Below are 14,709 nucleotides of genomic sequence, written 5' to 3' on the forward strand. Positions count from 1 at the left end.
GGAAATACATTAATATTTCTAAACAGGATAAATTAATAATCTCCTGTCAATTCAGGTCCAATTTTGCCACTGAATGAGCTTGCCACAAAATGTCAGTTTTCATAAAGTCTGGGATGTCAGACAGGCACATAGGGAATTACAGATAATCAAAGAAGCTAGGGGGTATTTAGTGCTTGCTGTGGCTGGGTATTGCTCTAAGTATGAATTTACTCATTTAGTTGGCCCAATAAAGCCTATGAGTTAGGCAATAATATTCTTATCATCCCCATTTTACAGATGAGGAAACTGAGATGCAGAGAAATTAAATCACTTTCCCAGAGTCCAAAAGACAGTTAAGAAGCAGAGCTGGGATTCCAACTAAGACAGTTGGGCTTCAGAATCTGAGCTCTTAACCACTTTGTCTACCTAATCCTGGGAGTTAAAATGGGACTTCAGATGCCCACAGGAGCCAAGCAGGTGATTGAAAAAGTAAAGGTAGCTGGATGGATACTGTGAGCATATGCCCCACAGGCAGCTCCAGCTGACTATTGCCATGTCTGAAAGAGAACCTACATCTGTTTTCTCAGAGAAGCCAAAAATTCAGCTTTTTATGTGAAATCTCCTGACTTCTCAATGTTGGCAACTAATTAAAAAATGTTAAAAACATTGTATGGGTCAAATAAAATCTGTCTGCAGTCTGGATCTAGCCTGTGGCTGCCAGTTTGTAAATTCTGCAATGAGGAAATAGATGTGAAAGTGCTTTGGAAACTTAAAAACGTGTTTTAGAAACAGAAGATCTCATTTTAGGGTTAAGTCCCCCCCACCAAATGTGGTCTAGATTTTTTTTGAAAACTGGTGTTCCTGGCCTGATGGAGATGAAAAGTCGGAATTAAATAGAGACTTCAGTGAACTTGAACGCTTCATTCCTTTGGCAGGCTGGATAAATGAGAAGCCTAGGTGTACTGGATGGGCTAAGCCTCAGAATTCCTGCCACACCCACGGGCCCCTTCTAAGGAGTTTCCATCCACAGACCCTAGCTGAGGGAAGGAGCAGTTTCTTATGAATAGGTGGCTATGTTTGGTACCACGTGACCCTGCTTCCCCCAGGCAAGAGCCGATTGAGCCAGGAGAGGGCATCTGATCCAAGAGCAGTCATTCTATAGGCTGGCAAGCAGCCTACATTGGAACCCTGGATGAGGACTTTGCCCAACCGTATAGTGGTGACTAAATTTGGACCAATGAGAGTCTCTCTCTTGGGGAGTTTGAATAGCAGACCTAGAAAGACTGAACAGTTTGGTAACAGGGGCAGAAGCTGAACACAGAGAAGGCAGGCATCAGAGCCCATGAATAAGCAGGACCAGGAGAGATTACTGAGCTTCAACTATGTGCCAGACACTTTACACATGTTGTTTTGCTTAAAACTTTTAAAGAGCCTGCCAGGTAGGTACTGTGATTATCCCTGTTTTACAGATGAAGAAACTGAGGTGAAGTAACTCGAAGTGTGGGGATTTGAGCCCAGGCCTGTTTCATGTTAAATGTAGGGTGTAGGAACCCCTAAGCTAGTGGTGCTTCAGAATCACTTGGGTTAAAATGCAGATTCTTTGTCCTCACTCCAGACCTACTGAGTCTGACCCTTTGAAAGTGGAGCCCCCCTTCATCTGCATTTTAGTGGTCCTCTCAGGGGGTGGCTGATGCAGGGGTTCCCCATCATGTTTTTATTTTGAGAAACACAGCTTTAGAGGGTACGTCAAGAGTGTATACTGTGTTGTGATTGCCTTCAGAAACCAGGCCAGTGTTAACAGTTATAGTCAAATTTTGATTTAAAGTCTTTTGGGAAGTAGAGCCATTTCTGCCAAGAAGAGGACATCAGTTTGTCCTCTTTTCTCATCAAGGAAGTCACCATGACACCGGTTATCTGAGGGAAGAAGACAGGATTGAGATGGATGCTCAGCTGTTGCACAGAGGACCCAATCTGCTCTTCAGGGTGCAGAGCTCATAGTTAGCATATGTTCACTAAGCATTTTCCATGAGCAGCACAAATTGCAGGAACTTAGTGCACTGGCAACAAAGACCATGAGAGAAAATGACCAAATGCAGACAGACATATTGTAAATGATGGGCCTTAAAATGTAAACCTTCTTGCGCTGATCACAGAGGTGCTCTAAGCCCTAGAGAAGTTGTGTAAAAATCCTAACCATGCCTTTATTGACACTACTGATAAAGAGGTGGAACAGGGGAGGATTGAGGTTAGGGACTTTCTTTTAGGTTGTTACAGAACTCTCATTCTGGCAATGGTATTCCACTAGTTTTGAATTCATCTGTCTTTAGGAAGTTGGCCCTGGGAAGATAGGTCATAGTCAGAAAGTTGCTTGGAGATCCTCAAGTCGGAAACTCACTTGTGGTCCAAATGCTTAGTGACATCAGACACTTATTCCTACAAGGGAGCTGTATGATCCAAGGGGTGGCACAGGTCAAATGCATTGGCCAAGTCCCGCCTCAGCAGGGCTTGAGTCTGCACTTGGCAACTTTTATTTCTCTACCTCGGTTCCTGTGGACACTTTCTTTATCTATGTGAATGTCCTCACTTAGGCTAAGGTCAAACTGTATTCTTCTGTCTTCTGGCCAGAAAGACTTCCTGTCTTACAGGTATCTGATCTTATCTATGTTGATGTTTTAACTCAGAGTGATTCCTTAAAGCAGGTCCTTGGACAAGTTCCCATCCTCCAGGAAAACTGCAGCAGTCCCTGTGCAAGGACAAAGCCTGGGGACTATGTAGTAAATGTTTTGTAAAGAGAAGAGAAATCTATTTAATTTAGAAGACTTTCCTTTATTCTAAGATTATTTCCCTTTCTTTTGGTGTTTAAAGAAAGCCCTTTCTTTTTTAGGAAATGGTAATTGGGGTTTGTTTTCTATTGTTTCTTAATACCTTTACTTGGAAAAATAAAAATCTAGCAACCCACTGTTGGTCGCCTGGTTTGGGGGCTTGAATAAGCTGCAAGCCCTAGAACCTGGTCACATTTTTAGAGTTCTGCTTGGACCTCTAGGTATCCCCTATTGCCACTTACAGTCTAAGTGCTTATAAATTACCTGCTTCATAATCTGCGGCAGAATCTCTTCAAGGATTGACATCAAGCTTATAGCTCTGGAGTTTACAGTATACCGGTCTGTAGTTTCCTTATTTAAGAAAATTGGGACACTGCCCATTTGCAGTCCTCCGGTATCCCTCCTGTTTTCTGCGATTGCACAGATCCTTCAGGACGACACCTAACGCAAGGCAGTTCCGTTTGCTCTTCTTATAATGTTCTTTTCCCTATAGAGTTGGACATGCATATACATGTTGTTTGGGGAATTTGCAGCACATCCAATGAAAGCATAATTCCCAACTAACAGTCAAATCCTTTTCTTTGGAGCTACCCAGAACACACCTACCCTCTCTTCCATATGACAGCCCTTCAGAGACTTGAAGACAGTGTGTGACTCTCCCGTGAGTTAAGAGCACCGGCTGAGTCAGACCGACCCGAGTGACAAGCCCAGCTTCACTCCCTCTCAGCTGTGAGAGCCAAGGTAAGTTACGGAATTTTAATTTCTCTCTACTTCAGTTCTGTAGCTGATTTATCAAATGGGGGCCAAAACAGCCACTTCATTGGTTTATTGTGCAATAAAATAATGTATGTTAAGTGTTTAGCACGCTGCCTGGCATAGCAAGCGCTGAGTAAATGCTAGCAATTTGCCCCCTCTGTATTTACAAGAAACCCGGTGGGCATTTTAAGTGTCGAAGCTTTTGGAGAGCAAGACAGCGGGAGGGTGTCTCCTCCCCTGAATGATCTGGGCAGGCAGAGGACCCCAAAGTAGTGCAGGTATTGCTTGAGCCTTAGCTTGTCTGTTTTCAGTTAACTGGGAGCCTGTTTGCTAGGGCTGGGGGAGAGGATATTGTTGAGAATCTAGAGAAAGGCTTATTTTCAACAGCTGGAAAGCGATTTGTTGACATATTGAACGGTCTCTTGTTTATTCTTATTTCCCCAAGCAGCTAGCCATGCAATCCCCCAAACTCAATTACCTTTTGTGAGGCAGCAGGAGCATGACACCTCCTAGCCGTATTGATCAGCACAGACTGGGTGGGACGTGAGGGACCTGAGAGATGGTAAGCAGCAATTTCTGGGCTTTTCCTTCCTTCGAAGGCCTCCCTTCTCTGTGTTCCTAGAGACTCTCGCTTTAATCAAACAGAAGTCTATGCTCCAAATGGACTGAGCATGCAAGAGCCCTCTCTCAGTAGTCTCCTTAGAGTCAGGCTGATGAAAACAGTCACAGTGGACCAGAACTTGGAACCCTGGAGTGACCAGTGCCAGAATGGTTTTTCTAACTGTAGCTTTTTGCACACACTGGGTTTTGCAAGCATTTGCATGAATATAAACTCTGAATGCCATTGCAGCTAGAAAAAGTTTGGAAGGAGACACACCCAACTGCAAACAGACAGAGGAATGGGACTTGGAGGGGAGGAGTAGTCTCAGGACTTTAGCTTTATCTGTATGGAGGATTTCAAGGTTTTACCCCGAGAATAAATTCCTAGATTATCTGTGTAATTATTAAACACAAAGTTAAAAAAAAAAACAAGAGATCATTTTTAAGACAACCTCCAAATACCAAAATAAAATCAAGCCATTGGAGACACTTTTTCAGGGTCACTTCTGACCAAAGATCCAAGTGGTGCAACTGCTAAGTTTGTTGGGGGAGAAAAGTTGTTTTGGTGGAGGGATGTTGGGTGTGTCTAGAGAGCTCATGCAGGAAGAGGTGCGAGAAGAGCTAGAGATACAATCAAAAGGAATCATATATCTCTTTAAAAAATAAAATTAACTTTTATTACATTTTTCATACAAGTATAAAGGGTGCATTATAAGTGAATGTGAAAATACAAATAAAGAAAATGAAAATACCACCCCCCCTGTTCTTTCACCATTCATATATGGTCAATGTGAATATTTTGGTATATATCCTTTCAGATTTTATTTTTCTGTGCAAAAAAATTTTGATAATTATGTCCATAGTAGAATATGATTCTCAATGGCTAAATTGGGGACATTATAAGCATAATGATTCATTTAATCATCAAATTATGTCACAACTTTTTTAATACTGGGGATTGAACCCAGAGATGCTTTACTAGTGAATTACATCCCTAGCCCTTCGTATTTTTTTTTTTTTTAATTTTGAGACAGGGTCTTGCTAAGTTTCTCAGGCTGGCCTTGAACTTTCACTCCTTCTACCTCAGCCTCCAGAGTCTCTGGGATTGCAGGGGTGCACAGTGTGTCCGTCCTGATTTTTAATTACCGTAGACAACTCTGCTCTGTAGCTGTGTGACATTGGGGAAGCTAGTTAATCTCTCTGGGCTTTGTGTTTCTGATCTGAAAAATGAAGTTGATAATAGTGCCTGTAACAGGGATGTCATGAGTATCAAACAGGATCATGTAAGTAAAGTACTTAGCACAGTGTTTGGTGCAGTAACTTCAGTTTTAATTATTAGGTATGTTAATAATATTAATAACAGTTGTTTTGAAGCTGTTTTCTAAGGCTTAGTTTTGGTTTAGGGGTGATGGGTGAGCCAATGAAACTTTTCTTTTGGAGTAATATATATTATATGAGGCCTGGAGTCAGACAGAGCTGTGGGCTCACCTCACTGAGGCTCAGTTTCTTTACCCATTAACTGAAAATTAAAAGTGCCTGCCTGGCAGAGTAGTTGTAAAGATCAAATGAGATAATGCTCACGAAGGCCTCAGCATTGTTCTTGGCATATGGGAAGAGTTTAATCAAGGTCAGCTGGTATTACTACTACTACTACTACTACTACTACTACTACTACTACTACTACAATGTTTCAGCCATTTGTAGTGAGAAAGTTTCCTTTCTTGGTGGTGTGAGGGCAGATGGCAATAAGTGGAACAGTTAGAGTGTTTCTAATCACCTGTCTGATTACATAGAGAGAAAATGATTTTGGAAGCAGACTGGGGCTCAAATCTGTGCTTGCTATTTTTACTAGCTCTGTGTCCTTGGTCACATAAACTTTACCAAGCCCACTTCTCCATTTCTGAAATGGGAATGCCAGTTCCCACCTCAGGTGATGCTGAGAGGTCTAGGGCTTAGACCATGTACTCAGTTATTGTTGGTTGTTACTTTTTTAAAAAAATGTTTTTATAGTTGTAGATGGACAGCATGCCTTTAGTATATATATTTATTTATATGTGGTGCTGAGGATTGAACCCAGTGCTAGGCAAGTGCTCTACCACTGAGCCACGATCCCAGTCCTGGTTGTTACTTTTGAGGTGCCTAATGACTTAAATGCCTCCATCCTAAACTCTGAGTCCATATAACTGGGCTACTTGAACTTCACCTGAATGCTTTGCCCTATCCAGAACTTAGAGTGAAGGGTTAGACTGAAGGGTTAAGTGGCAGTGATTCAAAAAGACGGGAGGGAGGACACTGGCAACCTTTCCGCTGCTTCTACTCTGACCTTGAGCTCTGGTTCTAGAAAGCAGGTTAAAACCCCAGTTGTATGATATGAGTCTTACCTGGTATGCTCAAAACTAGCATATTTTTCTTTTTCTTTTTTTTAAAAAAATATTTTGGTCATATATGGACATAATAACTTTATTTTACTCATTTATTATTTTTTTTTAATGTGGGGCTGAGGATCGAACCCAGTGCCTCGCACATATTAGACTAGCTCTCTACCGCTGAACCACAACCCCAGCCCCAAGACTGGCATATTTTTTTTTTTTTTGCAACTGTCTGAAATCCATGGACCCTTACTGTTGAGTCCTTTCTCCATGGCAGGAATGCTGGTTACCAGGTTCCCCCCTGTGTCTCTCTTTTTTTTTTCTTATCACAATTGCAGGGCTCTATTGAGGTCTCTGTATCTGTAGCTCCACTTGATCTCCAGCCTGAGTTTCCTTACCTCCAATGCCTAGCCTGTGCTTCCTGGGCATACCAGCTGTAGTGCCCAGTTCTCAGGGTTCCTGTGTCTGCCCAACCCTGCAGAGGGTATATGTCTATTTCCTGAGTGAGGACTCTTTCAGTCTCATTCCTTACTTATTTCAATCTCTTTTTCTCTATGGGGCAACCAGAGGTGGGCATAGTGGGGTTGGGACTATTGGTGGTGAGGGGAAACAAGTTGGCGTTGGATAGGCCAAGAGCTGAAGTGGAGTTTCTAGAGGGCTGTCAAGTGAAAGGCGGCCAGAGGCAAATGTCAGAGCCTATATAGAGGCAGGAATCTGGGACCAGAGAGCCAGAGCAAGCACTAGCAAGTTAGGAGCAGTGGGGCGGGTGGGCGGGCAGGCTGGCTGGCTGGCTGGCGGGCAAGAGGGGGGCGTGGCAGGGGATAGCTTAGGGAGATTGCAGAGAACAGCTGCTGGTATTGGGTCCTGCTTTAATGAACTGGCACAGGGTATAAGTCAATTGGCCAGACTAAAAGAGCTAAGGGTGCAAAGGACACTCTATCCCTCTTCGCCATAACTGACAAGGTAAGATCCTTCTGAGTTTTGCCTAGTGGGAAACTGTGACATGTTTAGAGATTTTTCTGAAGATAGGAGGTAGAGGTCATGAGTGCTCTTTTGACTCATCTTTACCATTGCACCAGTTATTAGGATAACCAAAGTGTTAGCAGGAGGTCAGGATTTCTTTTATGACACCCCATCTCGAGGTTGTCCAAGCTGGAGACAGAGGGAAGGGTCTTGGTAATGTGACTAAAGCAGAAAGGTAGATCATGATAGCTCAGTGATAAAAAGTGCAGGTAGCAAGTATTTGGATGGACAGGGGGATCTATGTGATTGCAGGCAAATTATTAAGTTTCTCTGGGTCTTCATTTTTCATTTGTAAGATAAGAAAGAGGACTACCAAAATCTCTGTGTTGCTTTGGGGACCAATTGAGATGATGTGAGTAAAGTGCCTAGCAGAGTGCTTGCCAATCAGTGGGTGCTCAAAAAAGGTTTGCTGTTGGTATTTTGCTGCTGGTTTTCTCATTATCACGGACGCACAAATACCATGAGGTTGGCAAGTTTTGTGACATTGTCCCAAAGTAAGCTGTCTTCCATTTCTGGCATGGACAGGCAGTGGGGATGTGTCAACCTTGTGTAATGTCTACATTACACTGTTTTCAAGTTGTGTGTCAAAGAGCTACTTCTGTGACTGCTTATAGGGGTGGGTCAGAGGGGTGAGGCTGTAGGATTGCTGACCCCTGTTGTCATCAGAGAAACTTGAAATTTGTACACACAGAGTGTGCCCTGGTGTAGGATATCAAAGAAATGTCTAAATTTCAGTGACATGCACATGCAAAGTGAGCAATAAAGAGTAGTAGTGGTGGCTGTTGTTATTAGTATTATTATTAAGGATGATATTAATAAGCAGAGTTTCAGTTTATGGAATGTTGTTCCCAGTCATTGGTCAGATAAATGCCTTACTTTTCTTGAGAAGGACATTCAAGGACATCAGAATAATAAAATGGGGACTAAACCACTGGCAGGATTCCATGAGCCCTAGGAACCAATGATTATCCTGGGGCAAAGGGCATTTAGTCTCGCCAGTTCCTTGGCTGACTTGGGAGTGCTGTGGTGGGATAGAACAGAAACCAGGAGCCTACACTTTTCACAGTTGGCCAGAAGGTGGTGCTGCCACCTCATGTGAGCCAGAACTGTTCTGGCTCATGGCTTCCTGAAGTTGCTAGCTTTTATAAACAGAGGCTGTGCTAAGTTACTGAGAGGGTTGGTTGGAAAAGGACAGAGACAAAAGGGATATTTGTTCCAGCTTCAGAGTTATGCATTGCTGCACAGCTTCTTTAACCTGAGCGGCCCATCTTCAATGCCATATACTGGTCAACACATATAAGCACATCTGCACCATGAATCATTTGTGTATTTTCCAATCTTTTTGATGTTGCCTTTTGATCTCAAACTTGTTTCCTTTTTACAGATTCTCCTGCCACTTGAGCTTCATCAGGACCCCTGATATCATCACTTTAGGGGCTCTCTCCACACTGTGGCCATGGCAGATATGTCAATACCTTTAAATTCACTGCAATTCAACAATATGATGAGGGAGGAAAATGTTGACCCCCAAAACAGGGGGACAGCCTTAGCTAGACCAATAACAGAGACAGGAGAAGAGGTCCAAATTCTGCATTCTCATGTACAGCTGCCTATAGTTGCAACTTCAGCCTCCGACCCTGGAGGGACACCCACAGAGCTGATGACATCCCCAGCCTTTGACACCATGTCCACACCTCTTATGGGAGCACCAAACTCTGGAGCATTGTCCCCATCACTACTGCCATCCTCAGACTCTGGAACAATGTCTCCACTGCTAATGCCAACTTCAGACTCTGGGGCACTGTCCCCATTGCTAATGCCAGCTTCAGACTCTGGGACACTGTCTCCACTGCTAATGCCAGCCTCTGATTCTGGAACATTGTCCCCATTGCTGTCCACTTCAGACTATGGCTTAATGTCCCCAGGGATGATGACAATTCCTGACTTTGGGACAATGTCCACAGCACTAATGGCAGCACCAGATTCTGCAGAGGTATCACCATTGGCAATGCCAGCTCCATCCTCTGGAGTGATGTCTACACCTATAATGAGTGCCTCATCCTCTGAAGCAATGTCCACACCATTAATGCTAGCCCCAGATCCTGGAGAAATATCCCCACTCCTAATTCCAGATATAAACCCTAGGGGGATATCCACACAGCCAATGGCAGCTCCAGGCTCTGAAGCAATGTCTCCATTGCAAATTACAGATGAAGATACTGAAGCAATGTCCAAAGTGCTAATGACTGCCCTGGCCTCTGGAGAGATATCTTCATTGCTAATGTCTGGCACAGACTCTGAAGCGATATCATCACTGATAATGTCAGCTCTAGCTTCTGGAGAAACATCAACTCAGCCAACAAGCACCCAAGACTCTGAGGGAATGTCTACCATGCTCATGTCAGGCCCAGACTCTGGAGTCATGTCTTCACTGCTAATGTCAGCTTCAGACCCTGGAGCAATGTCCACACCGCTTCTGTCAGTCCCAGAAGCTGGAGAAATGTCCACATTACCAAAGCCATCCCCAGAGGTTGAGGCAATGTCCCCGCTGCTAATGACAGGCCTAGGCTCTGCAGTGATTCCTGCCCAACTGATGCCAGCCCCAGTTTCTGGAGTGATGTCCTCACAGTTAACACAAAATCTAGACTCTGAAATCATGTCTCCTTCATCAATGAGAGCAACAGCCTCTGGAACAATGTCCACACTGCCAGTGAGAGTTTCAGACTCAGGAGTGACATCTATACCACTAATGAGAGCTCCTGCTTCAGGAAGTATGTTGACATTGAAGAAGACAGCCCCAGCCTCTGGAGCTATGTCTGCCCCACTGATGGCAGTCACCAACTCTGGAGTGACATTCACAGAGCAAATGCCAACTACATCCTCTAGAGTGATGTCCACACAGTTACTGATGGCCAAAACAGGATCAACACCCACAGGCTTTATGAAAGGTATGGCCAGTGAAGCAACATCCACACAGAGAATGAGAGCCTCAGCTTCTGGAATGATGTCCACACAGCTAGTTACAGCCACAGCCTCTGAAACAACGTGTGTGCCACAACTGACCGCCCCAGCCTCTGGATCGATATCCATGCATCAAATCAGAGCTCCAATTTCTGGAGCAATGTGCATGTCACAGATGAGGAACACAGTCTCAGGACTGACATCTACACCACAAATGAGAGCCACAGCATCTGGAGCAATGTCCACCCCACTAATGACAGCCAAAGCCTCTGGATCAATGTCCACACCTTTCATGAGAGATGGAACCTCAGGTGTGATGTCCATGCCACAAACGATAGCTCCAGCTTCTGGAGCATTGTCTAAGCCACTAATGACATCCAAAGCCTCTGGAACAAGGTTCATGCAACAAATGACAATGGCATCTTCTGGAGTGATGTCCACACCACTAATGAGAGACATAGCTTCTGGAACTCTGTCCATGCCACAAATGACAGACACAGCCTTAGGAGGCTCAGAAGGGATGTCCACACTGCTAACAAGAGCCACAGCCTCTGGAGCAATGTCCACATCACAAATGACAGTCACAGCCTCTGAAGATATGTCCATGCCTCTAATGAGAACTCCAGGCCCTGAAGCAATGCCCACATCATTAATGAGAGCCACAGCCTCTGGGAAGATGTCCAGTCATCCAATGAACATCCAAGACTCTGGAGGGATGTCCACATCTTTCATGAGATCCATGACCTCAGGAGGGATGCAGATGAGAGCCCGGGCCTCTGGAGCAACGTTTACACCACTAACGAGAACCTCAGATTCTGAAGGGATGTCCCCACTGCTCACAAGAGCTTCATCCTCTGGAGACAGGTCCCTGCCACTAATGAGATGCCCACCTTCTGGAGAGACAGCTACACCTCCAAGAGCCACAGCTTATGGAACAATATTTGCTCCACAAATGACAGCCACAACTTCTGGAATGATGTCCATGCCACAGGTGAAGGCTTCAGTTTCTGGAGCAGTGCCCACGCCACTAATGAGATCTACAGCCTCTGGAGGGATGTCCACAGCACCGATGAAAACTCCAGCCGCTAGAACAAGGTCCACGTCACAAATGATACCCACAGCTTCTGGAGACATTTGCACACTCCCAATGCGAGGTCCAGCCTCTGGAGGGATATCCCCACCACTAGTCAGAGCACCAGTCTCTGGAGTCACTTCCACACCACTAAGGAGACCCTCAGTCTCTGGAGCTATGTCCACAGAGTTCATGAGAGCTCCAGTCTCTGGAAAGATGTCCACTGCACCACCAACAAACATGGCCTCTGGGGGGATGTCCAAGCAATCAATGAGAACAACAGTGTCTGGAACAATGCCCATGCCTTTGTTGTCAGCCATGGCTTCCGGGGAGATGTCTGTGCCGCTAATGAAAACCATGGCCTCTGGAGAAATGCCACAAACAACATACACAGCTTCTGGAGGGATGGTTAAGCCACCAATGAGAGTCTCAACTTCTGGAGCAGTATCTACACCACCTATGAGAGCCTCAGCTTCTGGAACAATGTCCACACCACTACTGAAAACCATGGCCTCTGGAGGGATATCCATGCCACAAATGACAGCCACAGCCTCTGGAGGGATGTCCACACCGCTAATGAGGACCCTAGCCCCTGGGGCAATGTCCACACCACAAACAGCCTTTGGAAAGATGAACACTCCGGAAATCAAAGCTACAGACACTGGAGGGGCATCTACCTCTCACATCAATGCCACAGCTTCGGGATCAAAGTCCACACCACATACGACTGCCTCAACCCCTGGAACAACAAACCAGCCACCAAAGGAAGTGCCATCCTTTGGAATGTTGACCCCAGCACTCTGTTACCTCTTAGAAGAGCAAGAAGCAGCCCGGGGTTCATGCTCTGTGGAGGATGAGATGGAAATTGATGAGGAGAAGCAAATGAAGGGATTTTTGAATGATTCAGAGAAAATGGCATTTCTGGTGTCTCTTCATCTAGGGGCGGCAGAGAGGTGGTCCATCTTGCAAATGGAAGTAGGAAATCCCCTATCAAATGAAAATAAATCTTTCCTGAGCAGATCACAGGGCTTATATGACTCTCTATCTGAGATAGACATCCTCAGTGCTGTTCTTTGCCATCCCAAGCAGGGCCAGAAGTCAGTCAGGCAGTATGCCACTGACTTCCTGCTGCTGGCCCGACATTTGTCTTGGTCTGATGCCATTCTACGGACCAGGTTTCTGGAAGGACTCTCGGAAGCTGTTACCACCAAAATGGGTCGGATCTTCCTGAAGGTGGCCGGCAGCCTAAAGGAGCTGATAGACAGATCTCTCTACACAGAGTGCCAGCTGGCTGAAGAGAGGGATTCCCCAGGCAACTCAAGCCAGGTTTTGCCGACAGCCTGTAAGCGGAATAATGAGGAGGCCATGGAGAATGAACTGAGCTCTCAGCAGCAGACTGAGGAGGTAATGATGGAGAATATACCCTGTTCTTCTCAGTAGAGTTAAGAAAGAAGCAAGAGGGAGGTATTGAGCCCCTAGATAATAAAAACCCAACCTGGAGTTTTATCAGTGAATGTAGATGAGTAGTTATTTTGGGTGGATTAACTGCTTTCAGGAGCAATGCTCACCCAAGTTAGTGAAGTTGTGGGATGGTTAAAGTACTAAATCTTCTAATTATAAGGGAACTGGCTGGATTGGGTCCTAAATATTTATTCCAAGTCCAAGTCTAAGGGAGACGTAGCTTCTAAGGGGCTGGGTCCCACCTATAACCATAGGCATTTGTAGACTCAGGTCACTAAAGGGATTTGGTTACCCTAGCCCTCTTGTACATTTTATGTGGGTAAATTAGCCAAGTTCTCTAATCTGTTAAGTCGGTGAATTTAGTTAGACAGAACACCCTTTGTCATAGGAAGTGTGATTCTTATAACTGATGATTTTTTTTCTCACTCCCAGCATCAACATGTTCCCAAACGCTGTTACTACCTGAAAGAGCATGGAGACCCACAGGAGGGACTTCATGACCACCTTCGACAGAGCATAGGCCAGCAGAAGGCCCCCACCAACAAGTAGTGCTCCTGGGACTCTTCTGTGACATCTGACTTGGCTGCTAACTTGAGAACTGGTCCCTGGACCCATTCCATTCAACTACATCATAAACCTTGTTGCCTTCACCCTCTAGCCTCCCCCTCTAGGCACATCCCACTTTATCTCCCACTTGGCTGCCTTGACCTTCTCTTTCACCCACATGCCTGTGACCTGCCCTGACAATCAGAGTGTGAACTCCCTTTACCATCAAGGCCAGTCCTATTCATTGGTCCAGGGAGAAGTCTAGGCAGGAGAAATCATGTCCTACCTCAAAAACACCTTAGAGTGTCTTGCCGTATGTCACCAGGCAAACTTGAGGAAACCCTGGTTCCATTCCACCTGGCAGGGGAGCCTATAAAGAGTGATACCCACTTGTGTACCATCCTTTTAAACCAGTTGACTTGCCCTTGTATGCCCCAACTCATAGTACCTAAAATGGGTCTTCAGGGTCCTTACCCTGTTTATAGTTTCCATCCTGAACCATTTGTTTTGACCCATAATAATAATAATGATAATAATAATAATAGTGATAGTAATGGCTAACAGTTATTGATAATGTACCATGTGACAGGTACTGGGCTAAACTCTTGACAAGCATCATCTCACCACATTGTTAAAGTAACCCCACTTGTTCTTGTGTTGTAAGCTTCTGACCTCTTGATCTGTTGTTTATTGCCCTTGTCTTGTCCTTCAGTGTGTAATCTCTAGCTCTGACCTCTTGGTGACTCCCCTCAGTTGTTAGCTGCCCTCACTCTCCTTGGCTGTTGTGCTTCGTGGCCAGCATTCTTGATAAGGGTTTTGGTCTTTCAACAGGCATAGATGTTAGAACATAACATGAGCAGTGTTTGCCTTCAGGTGGTGGGGTTATGGGTGTTTTTTTTTATTTTCTTCTTTCTATTTCTCTATACTTTCCAGATTCTCTACAGTAAGCATGTATTACATTTGTAATCATAAAAGCAAATAAAGGTCATTTATGAAAAAAGGATTCAATTGTGGCTACAACAATTTGATTTCTTTTTAATTTTTTAATTTTTTTTCTTTTTAGTTATCCATGACAGTATCATATTATACATACATGGAGTTTAAGTTCCCATTCTTGTGG

General features: G+C 44.7%; 1 protein-coding gene across 1 annotated transcript in view; it reads left to right on the plus strand.

The window, feature by feature from the left end:
- The window catches only part of RTL9 (retrotransposon Gag like 9), a 69,839-nt gene extending 55,398 nt beyond the window's left edge, over nt 1–14,441 (plus strand). Inside the window, exons 2-4 of the mRNA XM_081276976.1 lie at nt 3,427–3,542; nt 8,934–12,986; nt 13,476–14,441. Of these exons, the coding sequence (XP_081133102.1) occupies nt 9,006–12,986; nt 13,476–13,592 (4,098 nt within the window). The 5' untranslated portion in view covers nt 3,427–3,542; nt 8,934–9,005 and the 3' untranslated portion in view covers nt 13,593–14,441. The remainder of the gene's footprint in view (nt 1–3,426; nt 3,543–8,933; nt 12,987–13,475) is intronic.
- The last annotated feature ends 268 nt before the right edge of the window (nt 14,442–14,709 follow it).

The sequence above is a fragment of the Spermophilus citellus genome, assembly GCF_964194105.1.
Source record: "Spermophilus citellus genome assembly, chromosome: X".
Lineage (NCBI taxonomy): Eukaryota > Metazoa > Chordata > Mammalia > Rodentia > Sciuridae > Spermophilus > Spermophilus citellus.